The sequence below is a fragment of the Callorhinus ursinus genome, unplaced genomic scaffold, assembly GCF_003265705.2.
Source record: "Callorhinus ursinus isolate GAN/ISIS: 27379988/994484 unplaced genomic scaffold, GSC_fseal_2.0 scaffold15, whole genome shotgun sequence".
In the NCBI taxonomy this organism is placed as follows: Eukaryota; Metazoa; Chordata; class Mammalia; order Carnivora; family Otariidae; genus Callorhinus; species Callorhinus ursinus.
Window position 1 is genome coordinate 7744058 of NW_027397077.1, and position 20378 is coordinate 7764435.

At 38.3% G+C, this 20378-nt stretch overlaps 1 protein-coding gene and 1 non-coding gene across 8 annotated transcripts in view; one reads left to right on the plus strand and one right to left on the minus strand.

Moving 5' to 3' along the window:
- The window catches only part of DOCK3 (dedicator of cytokinesis 3), a 525427-nt gene that overhangs the window by 204933 nt on the left and 300116 nt on the right, over window positions 1–20378 (plus strand). For all 7 annotated transcript variants that reach the window (XM_025885347.2, XM_073901288.1, XM_073901292.1 and 4 more), the window contains one exon: window positions 14208–14304. In XM_025885347.2, the coding sequence (XP_025741132.1) occupies window positions 14208–14304 (97 nt within the window). The remainder of the gene's footprint in view (window positions 1–14207; window positions 14305–20378) is intronic.
- LOC112834331 (small nucleolar RNA U13) lies at window positions 15143–15246 on the minus strand. Its single transcript, XR_003210855.1, has one exon. It is a non-coding gene; the product is annotated as a small nucleolar RNA U13 (small nucleolar RNA).

Genomic DNA, 20378 nt, shown 5'->3' on the forward strand with positions numbered 1-20378 from the left:
CAAAATCTTTAAAAATAAATAAATAAAATAAAAAAATGTTTAAAAAAAAAGAACAGCATCAATTTAAGTACTAGTTAATGTGTAACATTTCTTTTCTCTGGCACTTTTTGTTTGTTTTTGTTTTTCTTTCTTTTTTTCCTAAAGATTTTTATTTACTTGAGAGAGAGAGAGAGAGAGAGAGAGAGCACAAGGACAAGCAGGGGGAAGCAGACAAGGTGAGGGAGAAACAGGCTCCTCGCTGAGCAGGGAGCCAGATGTAGGGCTCCATCCCAGGACCTGAGATCATGACCTGAGCCAAAGGCAGATGCTTAACCAACTGAGCCACCCTAGATGTCCCCTCTCTGGCACTTTTATTTTTGTTTGTGTATTTGCTGAATTAACTTCTGTCTTCATTAGAAATGAACATCAAAACTGATTTTTAAAGAAATTCCTTCTTGCAGCAACTTCTAAATGTTCCACTTTCCCTCTTTACCAATTTTCATCAGCTTACAACTTCTTGAACTCATTACTTTGTTTTTTTCACAGCAAAATTTCTCCAGAGTGGCTGTGCAACAATGCTTATTGAATATTATTAAGTAGTATATTTGGTACATTATGTTCATTTTTACTTCTTTATGTTTTTGATTTTTAAAAACACATATATATAATTCTGTGATGAAACTTATTTATACTATTGGAGTAAAACAGGCAAAGCCTACTAACTTGCTGATAGGAAAAACCATAACTTGTGAATGTTTCCTCAATATTTAAGGTAGAGAGAAATGTATGTGTATACACATACTATAGAACTGTATTAAATTCTGAATTAAAATTCATATTTTCTTTGCTCAGATTAAGATAATTATTTAAGTCCCTATTTAAGTATCTCTTTTGTTAGTAGCATTTTGCCTTATAAATATTCAGGAGTATGAAAGTAAATTTAATGTTTGAGAAGTGCTTCAACTGAACAGATGGTTTTTGAATATTTAAGAAAGAATGTGGTGCTTGATAAGAGTCATGCATTTACCATGACTAAGTCAGTCCAGTGCAATGGATATAATGTGTTTTGGTTTCTGCAAAGCATATGACAGTCTCCCATAACATACCTATGGATATATAGGTAAGATGCTAACAAAATTAAATGAATTTTTAAAAAAGATTTTATTTATTTATTTGAGAGAGAGACAGAGATAGAGCACGAGCAGGGAGGAGAGGGAGAAGCCTCAGACTTGCTCTGCTTATAGTTGTATGGATTTCTATTGCATGTGTTCTAGGAACCTTGTCATTATCATCACCACAGCTGGTTGGGGATCTGGGGGCTTGAAATGGATAGATAGATGAGAAGAGGGGATAGGAAGGGAATCCGTAACGATGCTCACGAAAGAAATATTAGAAGAATTATTGACAATCAGCTGCCAAAGAACAATGTGAAGGACTTGAGCATCTCAAGGGCTATGGGGTAGAGTTGTGCCTTGTACAGCATTAGGCGGCTGAGACAGAGAAGGACAAGCTTATGTCCTATCTTGTCACGGCATGATATGGAATGAAAGTAGGGACTTTCTATGATTATACTTTCTTGCTTAAATTACCTCAGTGCCTTCTAACTGCTCTCCTCCTTCTACCTGTGTCTCCTTACAGTTTATTCTCAACAGAGCTGCCAGAGTAATTTTTAAAAAAATGGAAGTTAGATCATGTCACTCCTGTGTTTAAAACTTTCCAATGGCTTCACTCCTTCTACTCTCCTTGTTTCTCATTTGGCTTCAATTACATTGGCTTCCTTGCTTTTATTCAAACATATCAGCTATGCTCCTGCCTTAAGGTGTTTGTTCATGCTCTTTCCTATGCTTGGAGTACTATGCCTGACTAAAACTCTGTCACTTCCTTCAGGTCTTTCCTCAAATCTCAATGAGACATAGCCTGACTACCATATTTAATTCTGCCTCCTCCAGCCCCCTCACCATCTTAAAACTGAATGCTTCCATAGAACTGCTGCCTCTGGAAACTGACTGTAGCTGCCACCAAGTTGGTTTCTTTGTAGTCTCTGCTGTTTTGGGTAATTGGTTTCCCTTTCTAAGTCTGGTGTAGATGGAGCTCAGGTTATAAGCCTGTGCCATAGTCATAGAGAGGCTGAGAAATCAAGTATCTATTATTTTCTGCTTGTATAGTGGAAGGCAACTCTGTCTCTACATTTGGGGTTTTTATCAAACAAAGAAGGGGTTTACAATGCTGGAGCTAAGAAAAAGAAAATCACAATTTTCTATAACACTGCCATTCTTTTCTCCTGGGAATCCTGTTATGAGTAGGTTGGTATTCTTTCACTTCTCCCTCATGTCTCTTAAGTATTCATTCATACTTTGGGTTACTTTTTTGCTCTGACCTACATTCTAGAGTGATTTTTTCATCACTACCTTGCTACTAATTTTCTCTTGAGTTTTGTCCAGCATGTATCCTTTCTGTTGAGGTTTGTTTTTTCCCACTGCTATTATTTTTTGACATCGTAAGAATTGTGGTAAAATATTCATAACATAAAATTTAACATTTTAACCATTTTTAAGAGTATAATCCAGTGGCATTAAGTATATTCATAGTGTTGTGCAACCATCATGAGTATTCAACTCTGGAATTTTTCATCATCCCAAACTGAGACTTTGTACCTCTTAAACAGGTAACTCCCCATCTCCCCTTCCTTCAGCCCCTGGGAACTTTCTTCTTTCTATCTCTATGAATTTTCCTATTCTACGTACTTCATGTAAATGGAATCATGCAGTATTTGCCCTTTTGTGTCTGGCTTAGTTTACTTAGCATAGTATTTTCAAAGCTCATCCATGTTGTAGCATGTACCAAAATTTCATTTATTTTAGGGCGCCTGGGTGGCTCAGTTGGTTGAGTGTCTGCCTCTGGCTCAGGTCATGATCCCAGGGTCCTTGGGATTGAGTCTTGCATCAGGCTCCCTGCTCTGCGGGGAGCCCGCTTCTCCCTCTGCCTCTCTCTCTCTCATGAATAAATAAGTAAAATCTTTTTTAAAAATTTCATTTATTTTAAATATTGAATCATATTCCCTTATATATACATATTACATTTCATTATTCAGCCATCAATGGATACTTTGTTCATAATACTTTTCTTTTGGAAAATTTCTAGTTGGTTCTTCTGCATATTTATTGGCTCCTGTTTTATTTGTGTTTGCTTGTGTTTCATACTTTTCCTTTTTTAAATGGAAGTTACTCATTTCTCTAAACATTATAAACATATAAAAATGTTTGTCAGACTTTTATAAAATTCTGAAAAGATCTTTTAATATTATTTTTAAACCTTGACCATTATATTTACATATGTTTTAGAATTTTTGTTTTTCGAAGTGAGAGATTTTGTTTTTCTCTTCCTTCTCTTCCTCTGAGCACATCTGTCTAGTGCTTATGCAGTTACTTCTGCCTGCTCCCAAGGCCCCAGTGTAGAACCAAGTCCTACAGCAGCATTTTAGATTTCCTTAGGCAGAGCTATGCTGGGGCCAAGGCAGATCCTGACCTTAGGCTGAGTGGAGGAGGGGACTGCTTTAGGCCCAATCTGTTTAGCCCTAGAGCTTGCTAAAAGCCATAGTTCCAAGTGAGGTTCAGTAGCAGTTTTTTCTCCTTGGCCTGTGGAACAATGTGTTTGTAATAATACTGTATCTGAACTTTAGTAGGAGTTTTTAGGATATGGTGTATTATGATCCAAGAAAAATAAGTCAGTTTTAGTTTCAACTTAGATTAAATTGAGGTGAGTCCAAACCTTACAATTTTAAAATAGTAACATTGTAAATTTCCCATAGATCTCCCTATTTAAAATAGCTGAACATGTAATAGATGAAACTTTCCACTTTATTCCACACATCATTTCTTTTAATCTTTTTTTTAAATTTTATTTTATTATGTAAATCACCATACATCACATCATTAGTTTTTGATGTAGTGTTCCATGATTCATTGTTTGCGTATAACACTCAGTGCTACATTCACTACATGCCCTCTTTAATGGAGGTGATGCCCTCCAGGCTAACCCATCCCCCCAACTCCCTCCCATTTAGAACTCTCAGTTTGTTTCTCAGAGTCCATAGTCTCTCATGGTTTGTCTCCCCCTCCGATTTCCGTTCCCCTTCATTTTTCCCTTCCTGGTATCTTCTTCTTTTTTTTTTAAATATATAATGTATTATTTGTTTCAGAGGTACAGGTCTGTGATTCAACAATCTTACACAATTCACAGCACTCACCGTAGCACATACCCTCCCCAATGTCTGTCACCCAGCCACTCATCCCTCCCACCCCCCACCACTCCAGCAGCCCTCAGTTCGTTTCCTGAGATTAAGAATTCCTCATATCAGTGAGGTCATATGATACATGTCTTTCTCTGTTTGACTTATTTCGCTCAGCATAACACCCTCCAGATCCATCCATGTCGTTGCAAATGGCAAGATTTCATTCTTATAGATGGCTGCATAATATTCCATTGTATATATATACCACTTCTTCTTTATCCATTCATCTGTTGATGGACATCTTGGCTCTTTCCACAGTTTGGCTATTGTGGACATTGCTGCTATAAATATTGGGGTGCACATACCTCTTTGATTCAATACATTTATATCTGTGGGGTAAATACCCAGTAGTGCAATTGCTGGATCGTATAGTAGCTCTCTTTTCAACTTTTTGAGGAACCTCCATACAGTTTTCCAGAGTGGCTGCACCAGCTTGCATTCCCACCAACAGTGTAGGAGGGTTCCCCTTTCTCCGCCAACATCTGTCATTTCCTGACTTGCTAATTTTAGCCATTCTGACTGATGTGAGGGTGGTATCTCATTGAGGTTTTGATTGGATTTCCCTGATGCTGAGCGATGCTGAACACTTTTTCATGTGTCTGTTGGCCATTTGGATGTCTTCTTTGGAAAAATGTCTGTTCATGGATCATTTGTTCTTTGGGTGTTCAGTTTAAGAAGTTCTTTATAGATTTTGGATACTAACCCTTTATCTGATATGTCATTTGCAAATATCTTCTCCCATTCTCTCAGTTGTCTTTTGGTTTTGTTGACTCTTTCTTTTGCTGTGCAAAAGCTTTTTATCTTGATGAAGTCCCAATAGTTCATTTTTGCCCTTGCTTCCCTTGCCTTTGGCGATGTTTCTAGGAAGAAGTTGCTGCGGCTGAGGTCGAAGAGGTTGCTGCCTGTGTTCTCCTTTAGGATTTTGATGGACTCCTGTCTCACATTTAGGTCTTTCAACCATTTGGAGTCTATTTTTGTGTGTGGTGTAAGGAAATGGTCCAGTTTCATTCTTCTGCATGTGGCTGTCCAATTTTCCCAACACCATTTGTTGAAGAGACTGTCTTTTTTCCATTGGACATTCTTTCCTGCTTTGTCAAAGATTAATCGACCATAGAGTTGAGGGTCCATTTCTGGGCTGTCTATTCTGTTCCATTGATCTATGTGTCTGTTTTTGTGCCAGTACCATACTGTCTTGATGATGACAGCTTTGTAATAGAGCTGGAAGTCCAGAATTGTGATGCCGCCAGCTTTGATTTTCTTTTTCAACATTCCTCTGGCTATTCGGGGTCTCTTCTGGTTCCATACAAATTTTAGGATTATTTGCTCCATTTCTTTGAAAAAAGTGGATGGTATTTTGATGGGGATTGCACTGAATGTGTAGATTCCTCTAGGTAGCATTGACATCTTCACAGTATTTGTTCTTCCAATCCATGAGCATGGAACATTTTTCCATTTCTTTGTGTCTTCCTCAATATCTTTCATGAGTATTCTATAGTTTTCTGAGGACATATTCTTTGCCTCTTTGGTTAGATTTATTCCTAGGTATCTTATGGTTTTGGGTGTCATTGTAAATGGGATCGACTTCTTAATTTTTCTTTCTTCTGTCATGTTGTTGTATAGGAAGGCCACTGATTTCTGTGCATTGATTTTATATCCTGCCATTTTACTGAATTCCTGTATGAGTTCTAGCAGTTTTGGGGTGGAGTCTTTTGGGTTTTTCCACATAAAGTATCATATCATCTGCAAACAGTGAGAGTTTGACCTGTTCTTTGCCGATTCGGATGCCTTTTATTTCTTTTTGATGTCTGTTTGCTGTGGCTAGGACTTCAAATACTATGTTGAATAGCAGTGATGATAGTGGACATCCCTGCTGCGTTCCTGACCTTAGGGGGAAAGCTCTCAGTTTTTCCCCATTGAGAATGATATTCGTTGTGGGTCTTTCATAGATGGCTTTTATGATATTGAGATGTATACCCTCTATTCCTATAATCTGAAGAGTTTTGATCAAGAAAGGATGCTGTACTTTTTCAGATACTTTTTCTGCATCTTTTGAGAGGATCCTATGGTTCTTGTTCTTTCTTTTATTAATGTATTCTATCACATTGATGTGTGGATGGTGAACCAACCTTGCATCCCAGGGATAAATCCCACTTGGTCGTGGTGAATAATCCTTTTATTTGTTTATTTATTTATTTATTTTTTAAAAGATTTTATTTATTCATTTGAGACACAGAGATAGAGATAGAGAGAGAGAGAGCAGGAGCAGAGGGGAGAGGCAGAGGGAGAAGGAGAAGTCGGCTCCCTGCTGAGCCAGGAGCCTGATGTGGGGCTCGATCCCAGGACCCTGGGACCATGACCTGAGCCGAAGGCAGACGCTTAACCATCTGAGCCACCCAGGCGCCCCGTGAATAATCCTTTTAATGTACTTTTGGATCCTATTGGTTAGTATTTTGGTGAGAATTTTTGCATCCATGTTCATCAAGAATATTGGTCTGTAATTCTCCTTTTTGATGGGGTCTTTGGTTTAGGATCAAGGTAATGGTGGCCTCATAAAACGAGTTTGGAAGTTTTCCTTCCATTTCTGTTTTTTGGAACAGTTTCTGAAAAACAGGTATTAATTCTTCTTTAAATGTTTGGTAGAATTCCCCTGGGAAGCCGTCTGGCCCTGGGCTTTTGTTTGTTGGGAGATTTTTGATGACTGCTTCAATTTCCTTAGTGGTTATAGGTCTGTTCAGGTTTTCTATTTCTTCCTGGTTCAGTTTTGGTAGTTGATACATCTCTAGGAATGCATCCTTTTCTTCCAGGTTATCTAATTTGCTGGCATGTAGTTGCTCATAATATGTTCTTATAATTGTTTGTGTTTCTTTGGTGTTAGTTATGATCTCTCCTCTTTCGTTCATGACTTTATTTATTTGGGTCATTTCTCTTTTCTTTTTGATAAGTCTGGCCAGGGCTTTATCAAAAAATCTTACTAATTCTTTCAAAGAACCAGCTCCTAGTTTTGTTGATCTGTTCTACTGTTCTTTTGGTTTCTATTTCATTGATTTCTGCTCTGATCTTTATTATTTTTCTTCCCCTGCTGAGTTTAGGCTTTATTTGCTGTTTTTTCTCCAGCTCCTTTAGGTGTAGGGTTAGGTTGTGTATTTGAGACTTTTCTCGTTTCTTGAGAAAGGCTTGTATTGCTGTATACTTTCCTCTTGGGACTGCCTTTGCTGCATCCCAAAGATTTTGAACAGTTGTGTTTTCATTTTCATTGGTTTCCATGAATATTTTTAATTCTTCTTTAATTTCCTGGTTGACCCATTCATTCTTTAGTAGGATGCTCTTTAGCCTCCATGTATTTGAGTTCTTTCTGACTTTCCTCTTGTGATTGAGTTCTAGTTTCAAAGCATTGTGGTTTCAAAATATGCAGGGAATGATCCCAGTCTTTTGGTACCAGTGAGACCTGATTTGTGACCTAGGATGTGATGTATTCTGGAGAATGTTCCATGGGCACTAGAGAAGAATGTGTATTCCGTTGCTTTGGGATGGAATGTTCTGAATATATCTGTGAAGTCCATTTGGTCCAGTGTTTCATTTAAAGTCTTTATTTCCTTGTTGATCTTTTGCTTAGATAATTTGTCCATTTCAGTGAGGAGGGTGTTAAAGTCTCCCACTCCTATTGTATTGTTGTCGATGTGTTTCTTTGCTTTTGTTATTAATTGGTTTACATAATTGGCTGCTCCCATGTTCGGGGCATAGATATTTACAATTGTTAGATATTCTTGTTGGGTAGACCCTTTAAGTAGGATGTACTTCTTCATCTCTTATTACAGTCTTCGGTTTAAAATCTAACTTGTCTGATATAAGGATTGCCACCCCAGCTTTCTTTTGGTGTCCATTAGCATGGTAAATTGTTTTCTACCCCCTCACTTTCAATCTGGGAGTGTCTTTGTCTAAAATGAGTCTCTTGCAGACAGCATATCGATGGGTCCTTTTTTTTTTAATCCAATCTGATAGCCTGTGTCATTTGATTGGGCCTTTAGCCCATTTACATTCAGGGTAACTATTGAAAGATACGAATTTAGTGTCATTGTGTTGCATGTAAAATGACTGTTACTATATATTGTCTGTGTTCCTTTCTGGTCTGTGTTGCTTTTAGGCTCTCTCTGTGCTTAGAGGACCTCTTTCAATATTTCTTGTGGGACTGGTTTCATGTTTACAAATTCCTTTAGTTTTTGTTTGTCCTGGAAGCTTTTTCTTTCTCCTTCTATTTTCAATGACAGCCTAGCTGGATATAGTATTCTTGGCTGCATATTTTTCTCATTTTGTGCTCTGAATATATCATGCCAGTCCTTTCTGGCCTGCCAGGTCTCTGTGGATAGGTCTGTTGCCAATCTAATGTTTCTACCATTGTAGGTTACAATCTCTTGTCCCAAGCTGCTTTCAGGATTTTCTCTTTGTCTTGAGACTCGTAAGTTTTACTATTAGATGTTGGGGTGTTGACCTATTTTTATTGATTTTGAGGGGGGTTCTCTGTGCCTCCTGGATTTTGATGCCTGTTTCCTTCTCCAAATTAGGGAAGTTCTCTGCTATAATTTGCTCCAATATACCTTCTGCCCCCCTCTCTCTTTCTTCTTCTTCTGGGATCCCAATTATTCTAATGTTGTTTCGTCTTATCGTATCGCTTATATCTCGAATTCTGCCCTCGTGATCCTGTAGTTGTTTCTCTCTCTTTTTCTCAGCTTCTTTATTTTCCATCATTTGGTCTTCTATATCACTAATTCTCTCTTCTGCCTCATTTATCCTAGCAGTTAGAGCCTCCATTTTTTATTGCACCTCATTAATAGCCTTTTTGATTTCGACTTGGTTAGATTTTAGTTTTTATTTCTCCAGAAAGCATTTCTCTAATAACTTCCACACTTTTTTGAAGCCCAGCTAGTATCTTTAAAGTCGTCATTCTGAACTCTAGTTCCAACATCTTAGTGATGTCTGTATTGATTAGGCCCCTGGCAGTCGGTACTGCCTCTTTTTCTTGTTTTTTAAAAAAATTTTTTAAAGATTTTTATTTATTTATTTGAGAGAGAGAGAGAATGAGAGAGAGAGAGCACGAGAGGGAAGAGGGTCAGAGGGAGAAGCAGACTCCCCGCTCAGTAGGGAGCCCAATGCGGGACTTGATCCCAGGACTCCAGGATCATGACCTGAGCCGAAGGCAGTGGCTTAACCAACTGAGCCACCCAGGCGCCCTCTTGTTCTTGTTTTTGAGGTGATTTTTTCCGTCTTGTCATTTTGTCCAGAGGACAACAGATGAATGAGAGAACAAAATGCTAACAGGGTAACAACCCCAGAAAAATATACACTAAACAATCCGAAGAGACCTATAACCGGGGGGAAAGAAAGAAAAAAGGAAAAGGTAAAAAAAAAACAACAAAAAACAAAAGGAAAACAAAAAAACCCAGAATATGATCAAATATGATCAGGCTGGTGCATAGATCAGTGCCACACCCTAGATTTTGGTCGTATTTTCGTCTGTTAGAAGAAACTGCCCCCCAAAATTTTAAAGAAAGAGAAATGTATATATGTACAAAAATAAGGGTAAATACAATGAAGGGATGGAATATGACTGTAAAGATGAAAATATAAAAGATTTTATAAAAGGAATTGATATGTTAATAAGTTGGTTGAGAAAGAAGAGGATTAAAAAAAAGGGGTGAGGGAGAGAATGTGATCAGGAAGGAGACTAGAACAAAGCCATACACTAGAGAATTAGGGTATATTTTGGTCTGTTAGAAGAAATTGTATCCCAAAATTTTAAATAGAGCAACTTATATACATATACGAAATTACGGTTAGCTAATATGAAGGGATAGAATATGACTCTAAAAATGAAAAATAAAAAAGATTATTTAAGAAAGGAATTGATAAGATGTTCTTTGAAAAAGGGAAATAGAAAAATTAAAAAAAAGAAAATTGAATTAACTTTGAAAGAGTAAAGAATCATGGGAAAAAAGTTATGAATTCTACGTGCAGTGTTCCCCTAGTGCTGGAGTTCTGCCATTCTCATTGATCGGTAAACTTTGTCTTGGCTGGCTGTTCTTGCTGATCTTCTGGGGGAGGGGCCTGTCGCAGTGGTTCTCAAATGTGTTTGCCAGAGGCCAATCTCCTCGCCCTTGCTGGGGGGCCGGGCTAGGTAATCTGTTCGGGTTTGTTCTTGGGAGCTTTTGTTTCCTGCAAGCTTTCCATACAGCTTGGGGGAGGAGACTAAAAATGGCGGCCTCCCAGTCTCTGACCGGGAGGAGCCGAGAACTCAGGGCCCCACTCCTCAGTGCACCCCCAGAGAAAAGCAATCACTCACTCCCGTCTCCCTGGTGTCCAGCCGCACTTCGTGCTCACCCGGCCTGTGACCAAGCGTTTCTATCTCTGGCACCCGACCCTGTGTGGAGTCTTCAAACCCAGCAGATCCCTGCCGTGTGCTCCTGTGCTGTTCCGATCCTGGGAGAAATGGCAGTCTCCCCGGTCTGCTGCTTGTTGGGTCCCTGCTGGAAGAGCAGGGGCCTGACTGTGCTGCGGATCACGGTTTATGGCAACCCCGAGCTGAGAGCCCGCTCCTCGCCTCCGTCTCTGCAGCTGGCTTCCCTGGTCCGATACCTGGGAGCTCTGCTGCACTCAGGCATCCCCAGTGTTTCTGTGACCCCGAGGGTCCTGAGGCCACACTGTCCTGTGAGGGTTCCACCCCCTGCTTAGGCACTGGAGCAATGTCCCTCAGCGGAGCCAACTTCTCAAAGTTCTGATTTTGTGCTTCGCTGCTCTATCACTTGCCAGAAGCGGCCGAGGGAGGCCCCGCCCCCCGCCGTCTATCCTCCCGAATATCGCCTCAGTTTCACTTCTCCGCACGTCCTTCCTTCCAGAAAGGGGTCGCTTTTCTGTTCAGAGTTGTTGCTATTCTTTTCTTTGATCTCCTGTTGAGTTCGTAGGTGTTCAGAATGGTTTGATCCCTATCCAGCTGAATTCCTGAGACCAGACAAAATCCAGGTCTCCTACTCCTCTGCCATCTTGCTTCTCCCGCCTCATTTCTCTGTTAATCTTACTAAAACACAGCACTCTTAAAACATCTCCCATGTCTGTTTTCATAGGGTTGAATTTAAATCTTTTAGCCTTGCCCTGACAACACTTTCTATCTTTTCAGTTTCCCATGTGTCCCCAGCGTGAATTCTCTTTAATGTTTTGCTCATTATTTTCTCTGTCCCTTTTTTCATAGCTTATTAGAGCCAACAGGGCCCTCTCTCCACCTCCTTGCCTTTCAAACCTGAACTTTTTTTAGGAATATCACTTTCTTCCTGAAACTTTATCTGATCATCAGTTAAGAGTGAACTTTTTCCCTCAGAGCTACACTAGAAATTAGAGTTGATGTCACACAGCACCTATTTGTGCTTTCCATTTAAGTTTTGTTATTAAGGTTGTGACCTCCCTGATTGTTTTTATAAATCTCCTAATTATCTTTGTGGCACCCTTAATACATGATATATAAAAATAATTTCAGAAATTAATGTTTATACTAGTTCTCCAGTAGTTTGAGGAAATAAAGGATGTCTTTTCATTCAATTCAGTTTTGCCTGGTAGATCATGAAGACTTCTTCTTTGTCAGATCTGGCATTTGCCATTGGCTTACTCTCCATCTGAGAAGTTCAATTATGACTTTTTTTTAAATTAAACCATTCATTTCAAAACCATTATAGTAGTATTTGAAATAGTTGGTAAAGTTCAGTCTAAGAATTACTACCTTGGATGTTCTTGGCACAAGGAAAAAAGTGTATCACATTTTACTCTTAACAAGCCCTTAATGAAAGCTTTTATTTCATTTTATTTATTTTTTTAAAAGATTTTATTTATTTATTTGAGAGAGAGAGAATGAGAGATTGAGAGCATATGAGGGGGGGAGGGTCAGAGGGAGAAGGCGACTCCCTCCTGAGCAGGGAGCCCGATGCGGGACTCGATCCCGGGACTCCAGGATCATGACCTGAGCTGAAGGCAGTCGTTTAACCAACTGAGCCACCCAGGTGCCCCGAAAGCTTTTATTTTAAACAGCTTATAAATTTGATGAATATGGATAGTGCTCTGACATCAGTCCAAGAAGATTCTTTTCATTTGCTGGAATAAAGCACACAAAATAAAACAATAAAGTCATAAAACACCATCAAGTAACATTTGTTCATTGACAATCAATATTAATGCCCTGAGTCATCTTTGAATACAGTGGTGTTTTGTCAGCTATCTTACTATGTAAAGACATAATGCATAATGCTAATTTTGTGAAACATACTTTCTTTTGCTATTCCCAAGTGGTTGATTGTGGCTAACAAATAAGAATTATGGGTTCCAATCACTTTAGCATATCAGTATATAAAATTTTTAGTCCAGAGAACATTTCATTATCCCTTACAATTGGCATAGACATTGTAAAAATATTATAAAATCATGCCCATACTTTGAACAACTTTTCAATAACTTTTCATTCATTTACTTGAGTTAAGATCTGGAATGTTTAGTATCATTTGAAAAGGCCTGGTGAGAGCTGGCGTCAGCATTACCAACCTTTTTAAAGTTTTTTTTTTTAATAAAGATTTTATTTATTTGAGAGACAGAGAATGAGAGAGAGTGAGCACATGAGAGAGGAGAGGGTTAGAGGGCAAAGCGGACTCACTGCGAAGTAGGGAGCCTGATGCGGGACTTGATCCAGTGACTCCAGGATCATGACCTGAGCCAAAGGCAGTTGCTTAACCAACTGAGCCACCCAGGCGCCCTAAAGTTCTTGTTTATGTGAAATTCTTTCCCATTTCAGTGGCTTCCTGTATGCTGTTTCCTCTGCAGGTGGCACCATACCTGTTTCTCTTCCTACACACTTTTCCTGTCATGAAGTTTTTTCATCTTTTGGCCTTAACACTTCTTTAGAGATTTCGCTGATCCTTTTCTTTCAAAATCATGTCCCCCAGCTAAAATCACTGATTGTACACTTTAATTTCCTGCTTAGATTCATCACTGTTCATATCTGTATGTTGTGATTATTTGTCTGTTGATTCTCTATTCAGAGCAAGAGCTCTCTGAATATAGGGACCCTGTCCACTTTTGTTCACTGATAAATCCTTGGCAATTTAGCACAGGGAATGGCAACATAGTGGATGCTACTTATGAAGTAAACTGAGGGAATCCCAATACCTTTCTGATCCTTACCAGGATCAGAATTCCTCTACCAGATCCAGAATTCTGCTACTAACACAATTTTCTAAGAAAGCACAATACCAGTATAAGGGATAGTTTATAAAATGTTTCAGAAACCATTGTCTGGGTCCCCTTCCCTCCATTTCCATCAGGTCTTTCATACCAAGAGCATAAGCTAATTTGTATTACTAGTAAATGTTAAAGGACACAAATAATTTAAAAAATTAATTTAAGCAAGACATGGGCAATATATGGTCTTTCTTTAAAGAAAAAAAGGCTCAAAAACAGTCTTTAAAAAAGTCTTTTTTAAAGTCAGTATTTCTTTTTTTTTTTAAGATTTTATTTATTTGAGAGAGAGAGAATGAGAGATAGCACGAGAGGGAAGAGGGTCAGAGGGAGAAGCAGACTCCCTGCTGAGCAGGCAGCCCGATGTGGGACTCGATCCCTGAGCCGAAGGCAGTCGCTTAACCAACTGAGCCATCCAGGCGCCCAAAAAGTCAGTATTTCTGAAAGTAAAATTGAGGACTTACATAGCAAAACTCAGGTGTTTTTTTCATTAATTTAGGTCATTTACACTATTGCACTATATTATGGCAAAAGAATCTTCAGTCAGTTGGATGTAGCTCTCCTTTGTATTTGCATGAATTTAAAATTTGAGTTACACACATTGAAAAGGTCAGTAGATAGCATTCTGGTATTTTATCAAAGATAATGTGGCTGTTTGTTGTGGCTCTGGTTCTAGGCAGTATGAAACTGTGGTTCCACTTGAAGATTCTATTGTGACTGAGGTTACAGCAACTCTACAAGAATGGGCCAGTCTGTGGAAACAACTCTATGTGGTAAGTATTGATAATTAGCTTACTAGATCTTTAAAGTTCCATTAGAAAAGTGAAAAAAAATTATCTTACATATGCCAATTATAAATTTTTAGATTTCTGAATATTTGCAACTTTATTCCTAATATTAACTGAAATATGGTATGCTGAGTGTTGTTCAACCTGAAGAGAACACATTATTTGTATGCCTCCAGTTCCATAACATCAGGGGTTTTAGCCGTCTTACTCACTGCTGTAGCCCTAGAAGCTTTCATAAAACAGGTGTGTCCTGAATGAATGAACAAACTTAAGAGTTTCATTGTGAACCTAAAGGTGGGTAAAGGCCAAGAAGTTTTATCAAGTTTCTTAAAGCTACTAAGCTTATAGTATATGCCATATATGACATGTTTCACTAAGTCCACAATTAATAAAAAGATTAATAAAAACCCAATCCATATCCTCTGGAAACTTAGAGAGTAGAGAGAGAGAGGACACAAAAAAATCTGGCTGAAGTAAGTGACAAGGTTTGGGTTCTGTTATTTCATCAAGATGGAATAAGCACATTCTGTTATACTCCTCTTACTAATTATAACAAAATCCTGGACAAAACCCATAAATAATCTACCAGAAAACTCTGAAAGTAAAGGAAAAGAAGGTGGACTGACTAGGGACATTTGAACTCAAGGTTTGAGTGAGTTCCCTGATGGTTGTTTTTTCTTGCCTCCCATACTTGGCCTGGGCTTCTCTCTAGAGAAGCCCACCACCTGGAAATACTAATGGATGCACACAAAACACACCAAAGAAAACATTTTCTTTTTAGCCAAGGGATGGCTCAGAAGACAGAAACCTTCTTTTTCCTTCATATCGGACAGGTAATGTGCAGAGGTTGTAACAAGGTTTGAGTGAGGTACATGTTATACAATGGTGTGAACACCATATCATCACGCTTATGAACTACAAAAGGATCAAGACAGAAACCTTTTAACCTATCCTTTATGTTTGCTAGAGAACATTGCAATAAAAGCTGCACTCCCTTGTACCCTCCCAAACAGGCATTACAATAGTGGAATTGGTGACCAGAACTCTCATCTTACACACCCACTCTTCCCCACACCTGCAATAACAAGGTGTCCTTCTCCAGTGGAGCCTTAGACCAAACTCTGACTTCTATCCCTCCCCACTACAGTAATGAGGCAGTGCCTCTCTTCAGTGGGGCCCTGCAGGAGGATTCTGACTGCAACTTCATCAGCACTTGCAAGGTGGCACCTTCCCCAGCAGAGCCTGTGGTGGGACTCTGGATTTCACAACTACCCAATGTTAACAAGGTGATGCCCTTATTTTGCAGAGTTTTGTGGGCAAAACTCTGACTTCCTCCTGTGCTCTGAAGTAAGGAAGAAGCATCCCTCCACAGAGGAGCCTGTGGTTAGAACTCTTGATTTCCACTTCCCTTGTAATAATGAGTGGGTCCCTCTCCAACTGAGCCTGTAGGCAGGACTGACTCTCACCCTCTCCCCGTTAATGAGACAGTGCCCCTCTCTAGTACACGATGTGAACAGTACCCTGTTTTTCATCCTTGCCCTGCTGAAATGAGGCAGTGCTTCTCCCCACCCAAATCCATGCTGAGTATAAGTGAAGTGGAGCTCTGCTATCTAGGTAACACACTAATGGGGGAAACCAGAAGAGCACTGGAAAGACTTGATATACTAAATTGACATTTAAATCACAGCCCACAAAAGTAAGCCTAGGTTTGCCTTTTTAACTTAAGCAGATTGATCACCTGCTACAACCGAAGATTTAAATAGGAATCAGAATGTCATAGGATAATACTTAAAATGTCTGGTATACAGACCAAATTTACTTCACATATGAAAAATCAGGAAAATCTCAAATTTAATAAGGTAAGATAATCAATAGATGCCAACTTTGAAATGACACAGATGTTGGAATCATCAGCAAGGATCTTAAAGCTGTTTTTGTAAAATTGTTCCACCAAGCAATTAGAGACACTCTTGAAACAAATGAAAACATAGGAAACTGCAGCAATAGAAGTAGAAAACATAAAGAATCAAATGAAAATTTTAGAACTGAAAAATATAGTAACCAAAATTTAAAAATAACTGGGTAGGCTCAATAGCAGAACGGAAAGAACAGAGGAAGGAATTAGTGAACTTAAAGATGGATCAATAGAAATTATCCAATCTGAATAATGGAGAGAAACTAAATGGAAAAGTAAGCTTTGCCTAGGAGACCCGTGGGACAATAACAAAAGATCTAACATTTAGGCATTAGAGTACTAGATGGAAAGGATAGAATGTGGACCTAAAAAATTTTTGAAGAAATAATGGCTTAAAATTCCCAAATTTGGGGGCACCTGGGTGGCTCGGTTAGATGAGCGGCTGCCTTAGGCTCAGGTCATGATCCTGCAGTCCTGGGATTGAGTCCCACGTTGGGCTCCCAGCTCAGTGGGGAGCCTGCTTCTCCCTCTGACCCTCTCCTCTCTTATGCTGTTTCTCACTCTCTCTATCTCTCTCAAATAAATAAATAAAATCTTTAAAAAAAAATTCCCCAAATTGGCAAAAGACATAAGTCTACAGACTCAAGAAGCTGAGTGAACTCCAAACAGGATAAACCTAAAGAAATCCGTACACAAATTGTTGTTAAACTTCTGAAAATTAAAGCAAAAGAAAAAATCTTTATATGCACTGTTGTATTTTTGTATTTAAAATACATATATATGTATATTAAAATTTTTATATATTTTTAAATTCCAAATTAATATACAGTATTAGATTATTTTCAGGTGTATAAGATAGTGATGCAACAATTCTATACATTACTCAGTGCTTATCATGAGTACACTCTTTTTTTCATGTTTTAAAAAAATTTCTTTAAATTTTACTCAGCTAACATAGAGTGCAATATTGGTTTCTGGAGTAGAATTCATCACTTACGTACAACACCTAGTGCTCATCATGACAAGTGCCCATCACCCATCTAGCCCATCTCCCACCTCCCTTCCTCCATTAACTCTCATTTTGTTCTCTGTCATTACGAGTCTCTTATGGCTTGTTTCCCTCTCTCCTTTTTTTCCTTTCCCCCTTCCTATATGTCCATCTGTTTTCTTTCTTAAATTCCACATATGAGTGAGATCATATGGTATTTGTCTTTCTCTGACTAACATACTTCGCTTAACATAATACACTCTAGCTCCATCCATGTCATTGCAAATGGCAATATTTCATTCTTTTTGATGGCTGAGTAATATTCCATTATATATATGTGTGTGTGTGTGTGTGTGTGTGTGTGTGTCTGTGTGTGTCTGGGTTGTGTGTATGTACACACACATATACACCGTATCTCCTTTATCAGTTCATCAGTCGATGGACATGTGGGCTCTCTCCATAGTGTGGCTGTTGTTGATAGTGCTGCTGTAAACATCAGAGTGTATGTATCCCTCTGAATCAGTATTTTTGTATCCTTTGGGTAAATACCTAGTAGTGCAATTGCTGGATCATAGGGTACTTCTATTTTTAACTTTTTAAGGAACCTCCAGACTGTTCTCCAGAGTGGTTGTATCAGTTTGCATTCCCACCAACAGTGCAAGAAGGTTCCCCTTTCTCTGCAGCCTTGCCAACACCTGTTGTTTCTTATGTTGTTAATTTTAGCCATTCTGACAGTGTGAGGTGGTATCTTATTGTGGTTTCGATTTGTATTTCCTTGATGATGAGTGATGTTGAGCCTCTTTTCATGTGTCTGTTGGCCATCTGGATGTCTTCTTTGGAAAAGTGTCTAGATAAGTGCACTCTTAATCCCCTTCACCTATTTGACCCATCCCCCTACTCACTAAAGAAAAAATCTTGAAAGGGAAATGACACATTACCATTAGGGAAATGGCAGTTTGAATGACAGCAAATTTCTCATAAGAAACTATGGAAGACACAAGGAGGTGGCCCAACATTTTTTGACCCCTGAAAGAAAAAACCTGATGATAGCTCAGATTTTTATATCCAGGAGAAATATACTTCAGGAATGAAGGAGAAATAAAGATAAAGGAAAGCTAAGAAAATTTGTTGCCAGCAGATTGGTTCTAAAATAGTAATTGTAAAGGAAGTTCATCAGACACAAAGGAAGAGATAATGAAAAGATACTTGGAACATAGGAGTGAAGAAAGTAAAGGAAGGGATAAATTCTCTTTAGTTTTTAAAATTGTCTTTGAGGATACAAAGCAAAAATTATAACACTGATATAGTTCTCAATGTATGTAGAAGTTATATTTAAGAAAGATGTATCTAAAGTGGTAAGGGAAAGGGACATAAATTATAGTAAGGTATCTGCATTCTATTTCAAGTGGTAAGATGTTCATACTAGTAGACTATAATAATTTATGTATATTATAATCTCTATAGCAATCATTAAAAACATTGCACAAAGCAATATAATAAAAATACTATAAATAAACCAAATTGGAATACTAAAAATGTTCAAGTAACCTTATAAGAAATTAAGAAAGGGAAAACGGAGGAAGGTGAAACAGGGAACAAATACTAAAATGGTGGATGTAAATCCTAACATATGAATAATAAAAAGATAGAAATTGGCAGAGTTGATAAATAAAAAGGACTTAACTGTGTGGTGTCTGTAAGAAACTCACTTCATATATAATAACACAGGAGGTAAAAAGAAAAATATATACCATGCAAATACTAATCAAAAGAAAGCTTGAGTAGCTATATTAAAAAGAGATTATTATGTTAATTATGGATTATTTCTTCCTTAAATAAATAAAAATAAAAATAATTGTGTTACTATAAGTGGGGTGCCTGGGTGGTTCAGTTGGTTAAATGTTCGACTCTTGATTTCAGCTCAGGTAATGATCTCAGGGTTGTGAGATTGAGCCCTGCATCGAGCTCCATGCAGGGAGTCTGCTTGAGATTCTCTCTCTCCCTCTCCTTCTGCCCCTCTCCCATGCTTGTACATGTTTTGTCTCTCTCTAATAGATAAACAGAATCTTTAAAAAATTATATTTGTATAAGAAAAAAATTGACATCAGAATAAAGAAAACAACCAGAGACAAAGGGACATCACAAAATGTTAAGAAGATCAATTCCCCAGAAGACATAACAATTTTAAATATGCATGCACCAAAAAACAGCTGCAAAATAAATGGAGTAAAACCCGAAAGGACTGAATAGAGAAAATGGGGAAATCATCTGTTATATTTGGGGATTTATAACCCTTACCCCTAGTAATTGATTACAACCACTTGACAAAAGTCAGCATGGATAGTTAAGAACAGAACAATGCCGTCAACATCAGGATCTAATTGAAAGTTTTAGAATGTTTCATCCAGTTAAATTAGAATACAGATTTTTTTCAAGCATACATGGAACATTCACCAAGACTGACAATATCTTGGGTCATAGAAAAACTGACAAATTTGCAATAACTCATGTCATACAAAGGATATCTTGACAATAACGGAAACAAACTGGAAATCAATAACAGAAAGACAACAGGAAAATATTGAAGCACTTAGAAATTAACACACTGTGAATTGTGCAAGACTGTTGAATCACAGATCTGTACCTCTGAAACAAATAATACAATATATGTTAAAAAAAAAAAAGATAGCAGGAGGGGAATAATGAAGGGGGGCAAATTGGAGGGGGAGACGAACCATGAGAGACGATGGACTCTACAAAACAAACTGAGGGTTCTGGAGGGGAGGGGTATGGGAGGATGGGTTAGCCTGGTGATGGGTATTAAAGAGGGCACGTTCTGCATGGAGCACTGGGTGTTATACACTAACAATGAATCATGGAACACTACATCAAAAACTAATGATGTAATGTATGGTGATTAACATAACAATAAAAAATTTTAAATAAATTAACACACTATTAAATAATCCATGGATCAAAGAGGAAGTCTCAAGAAATAAAAAATATGTTGAATGTAAATGAAAACTTAATGTATTAAAATGTGTGGGATGCAGGGGTGCCTGAGTGGCTCAGTTGGTTAAGCGACTGCCTTTGGCTCAGGTCATGATCCTGGAGTCCCAGGATTGAGTCTGCATCGGGCTCCCTGCTCAGCAGAGA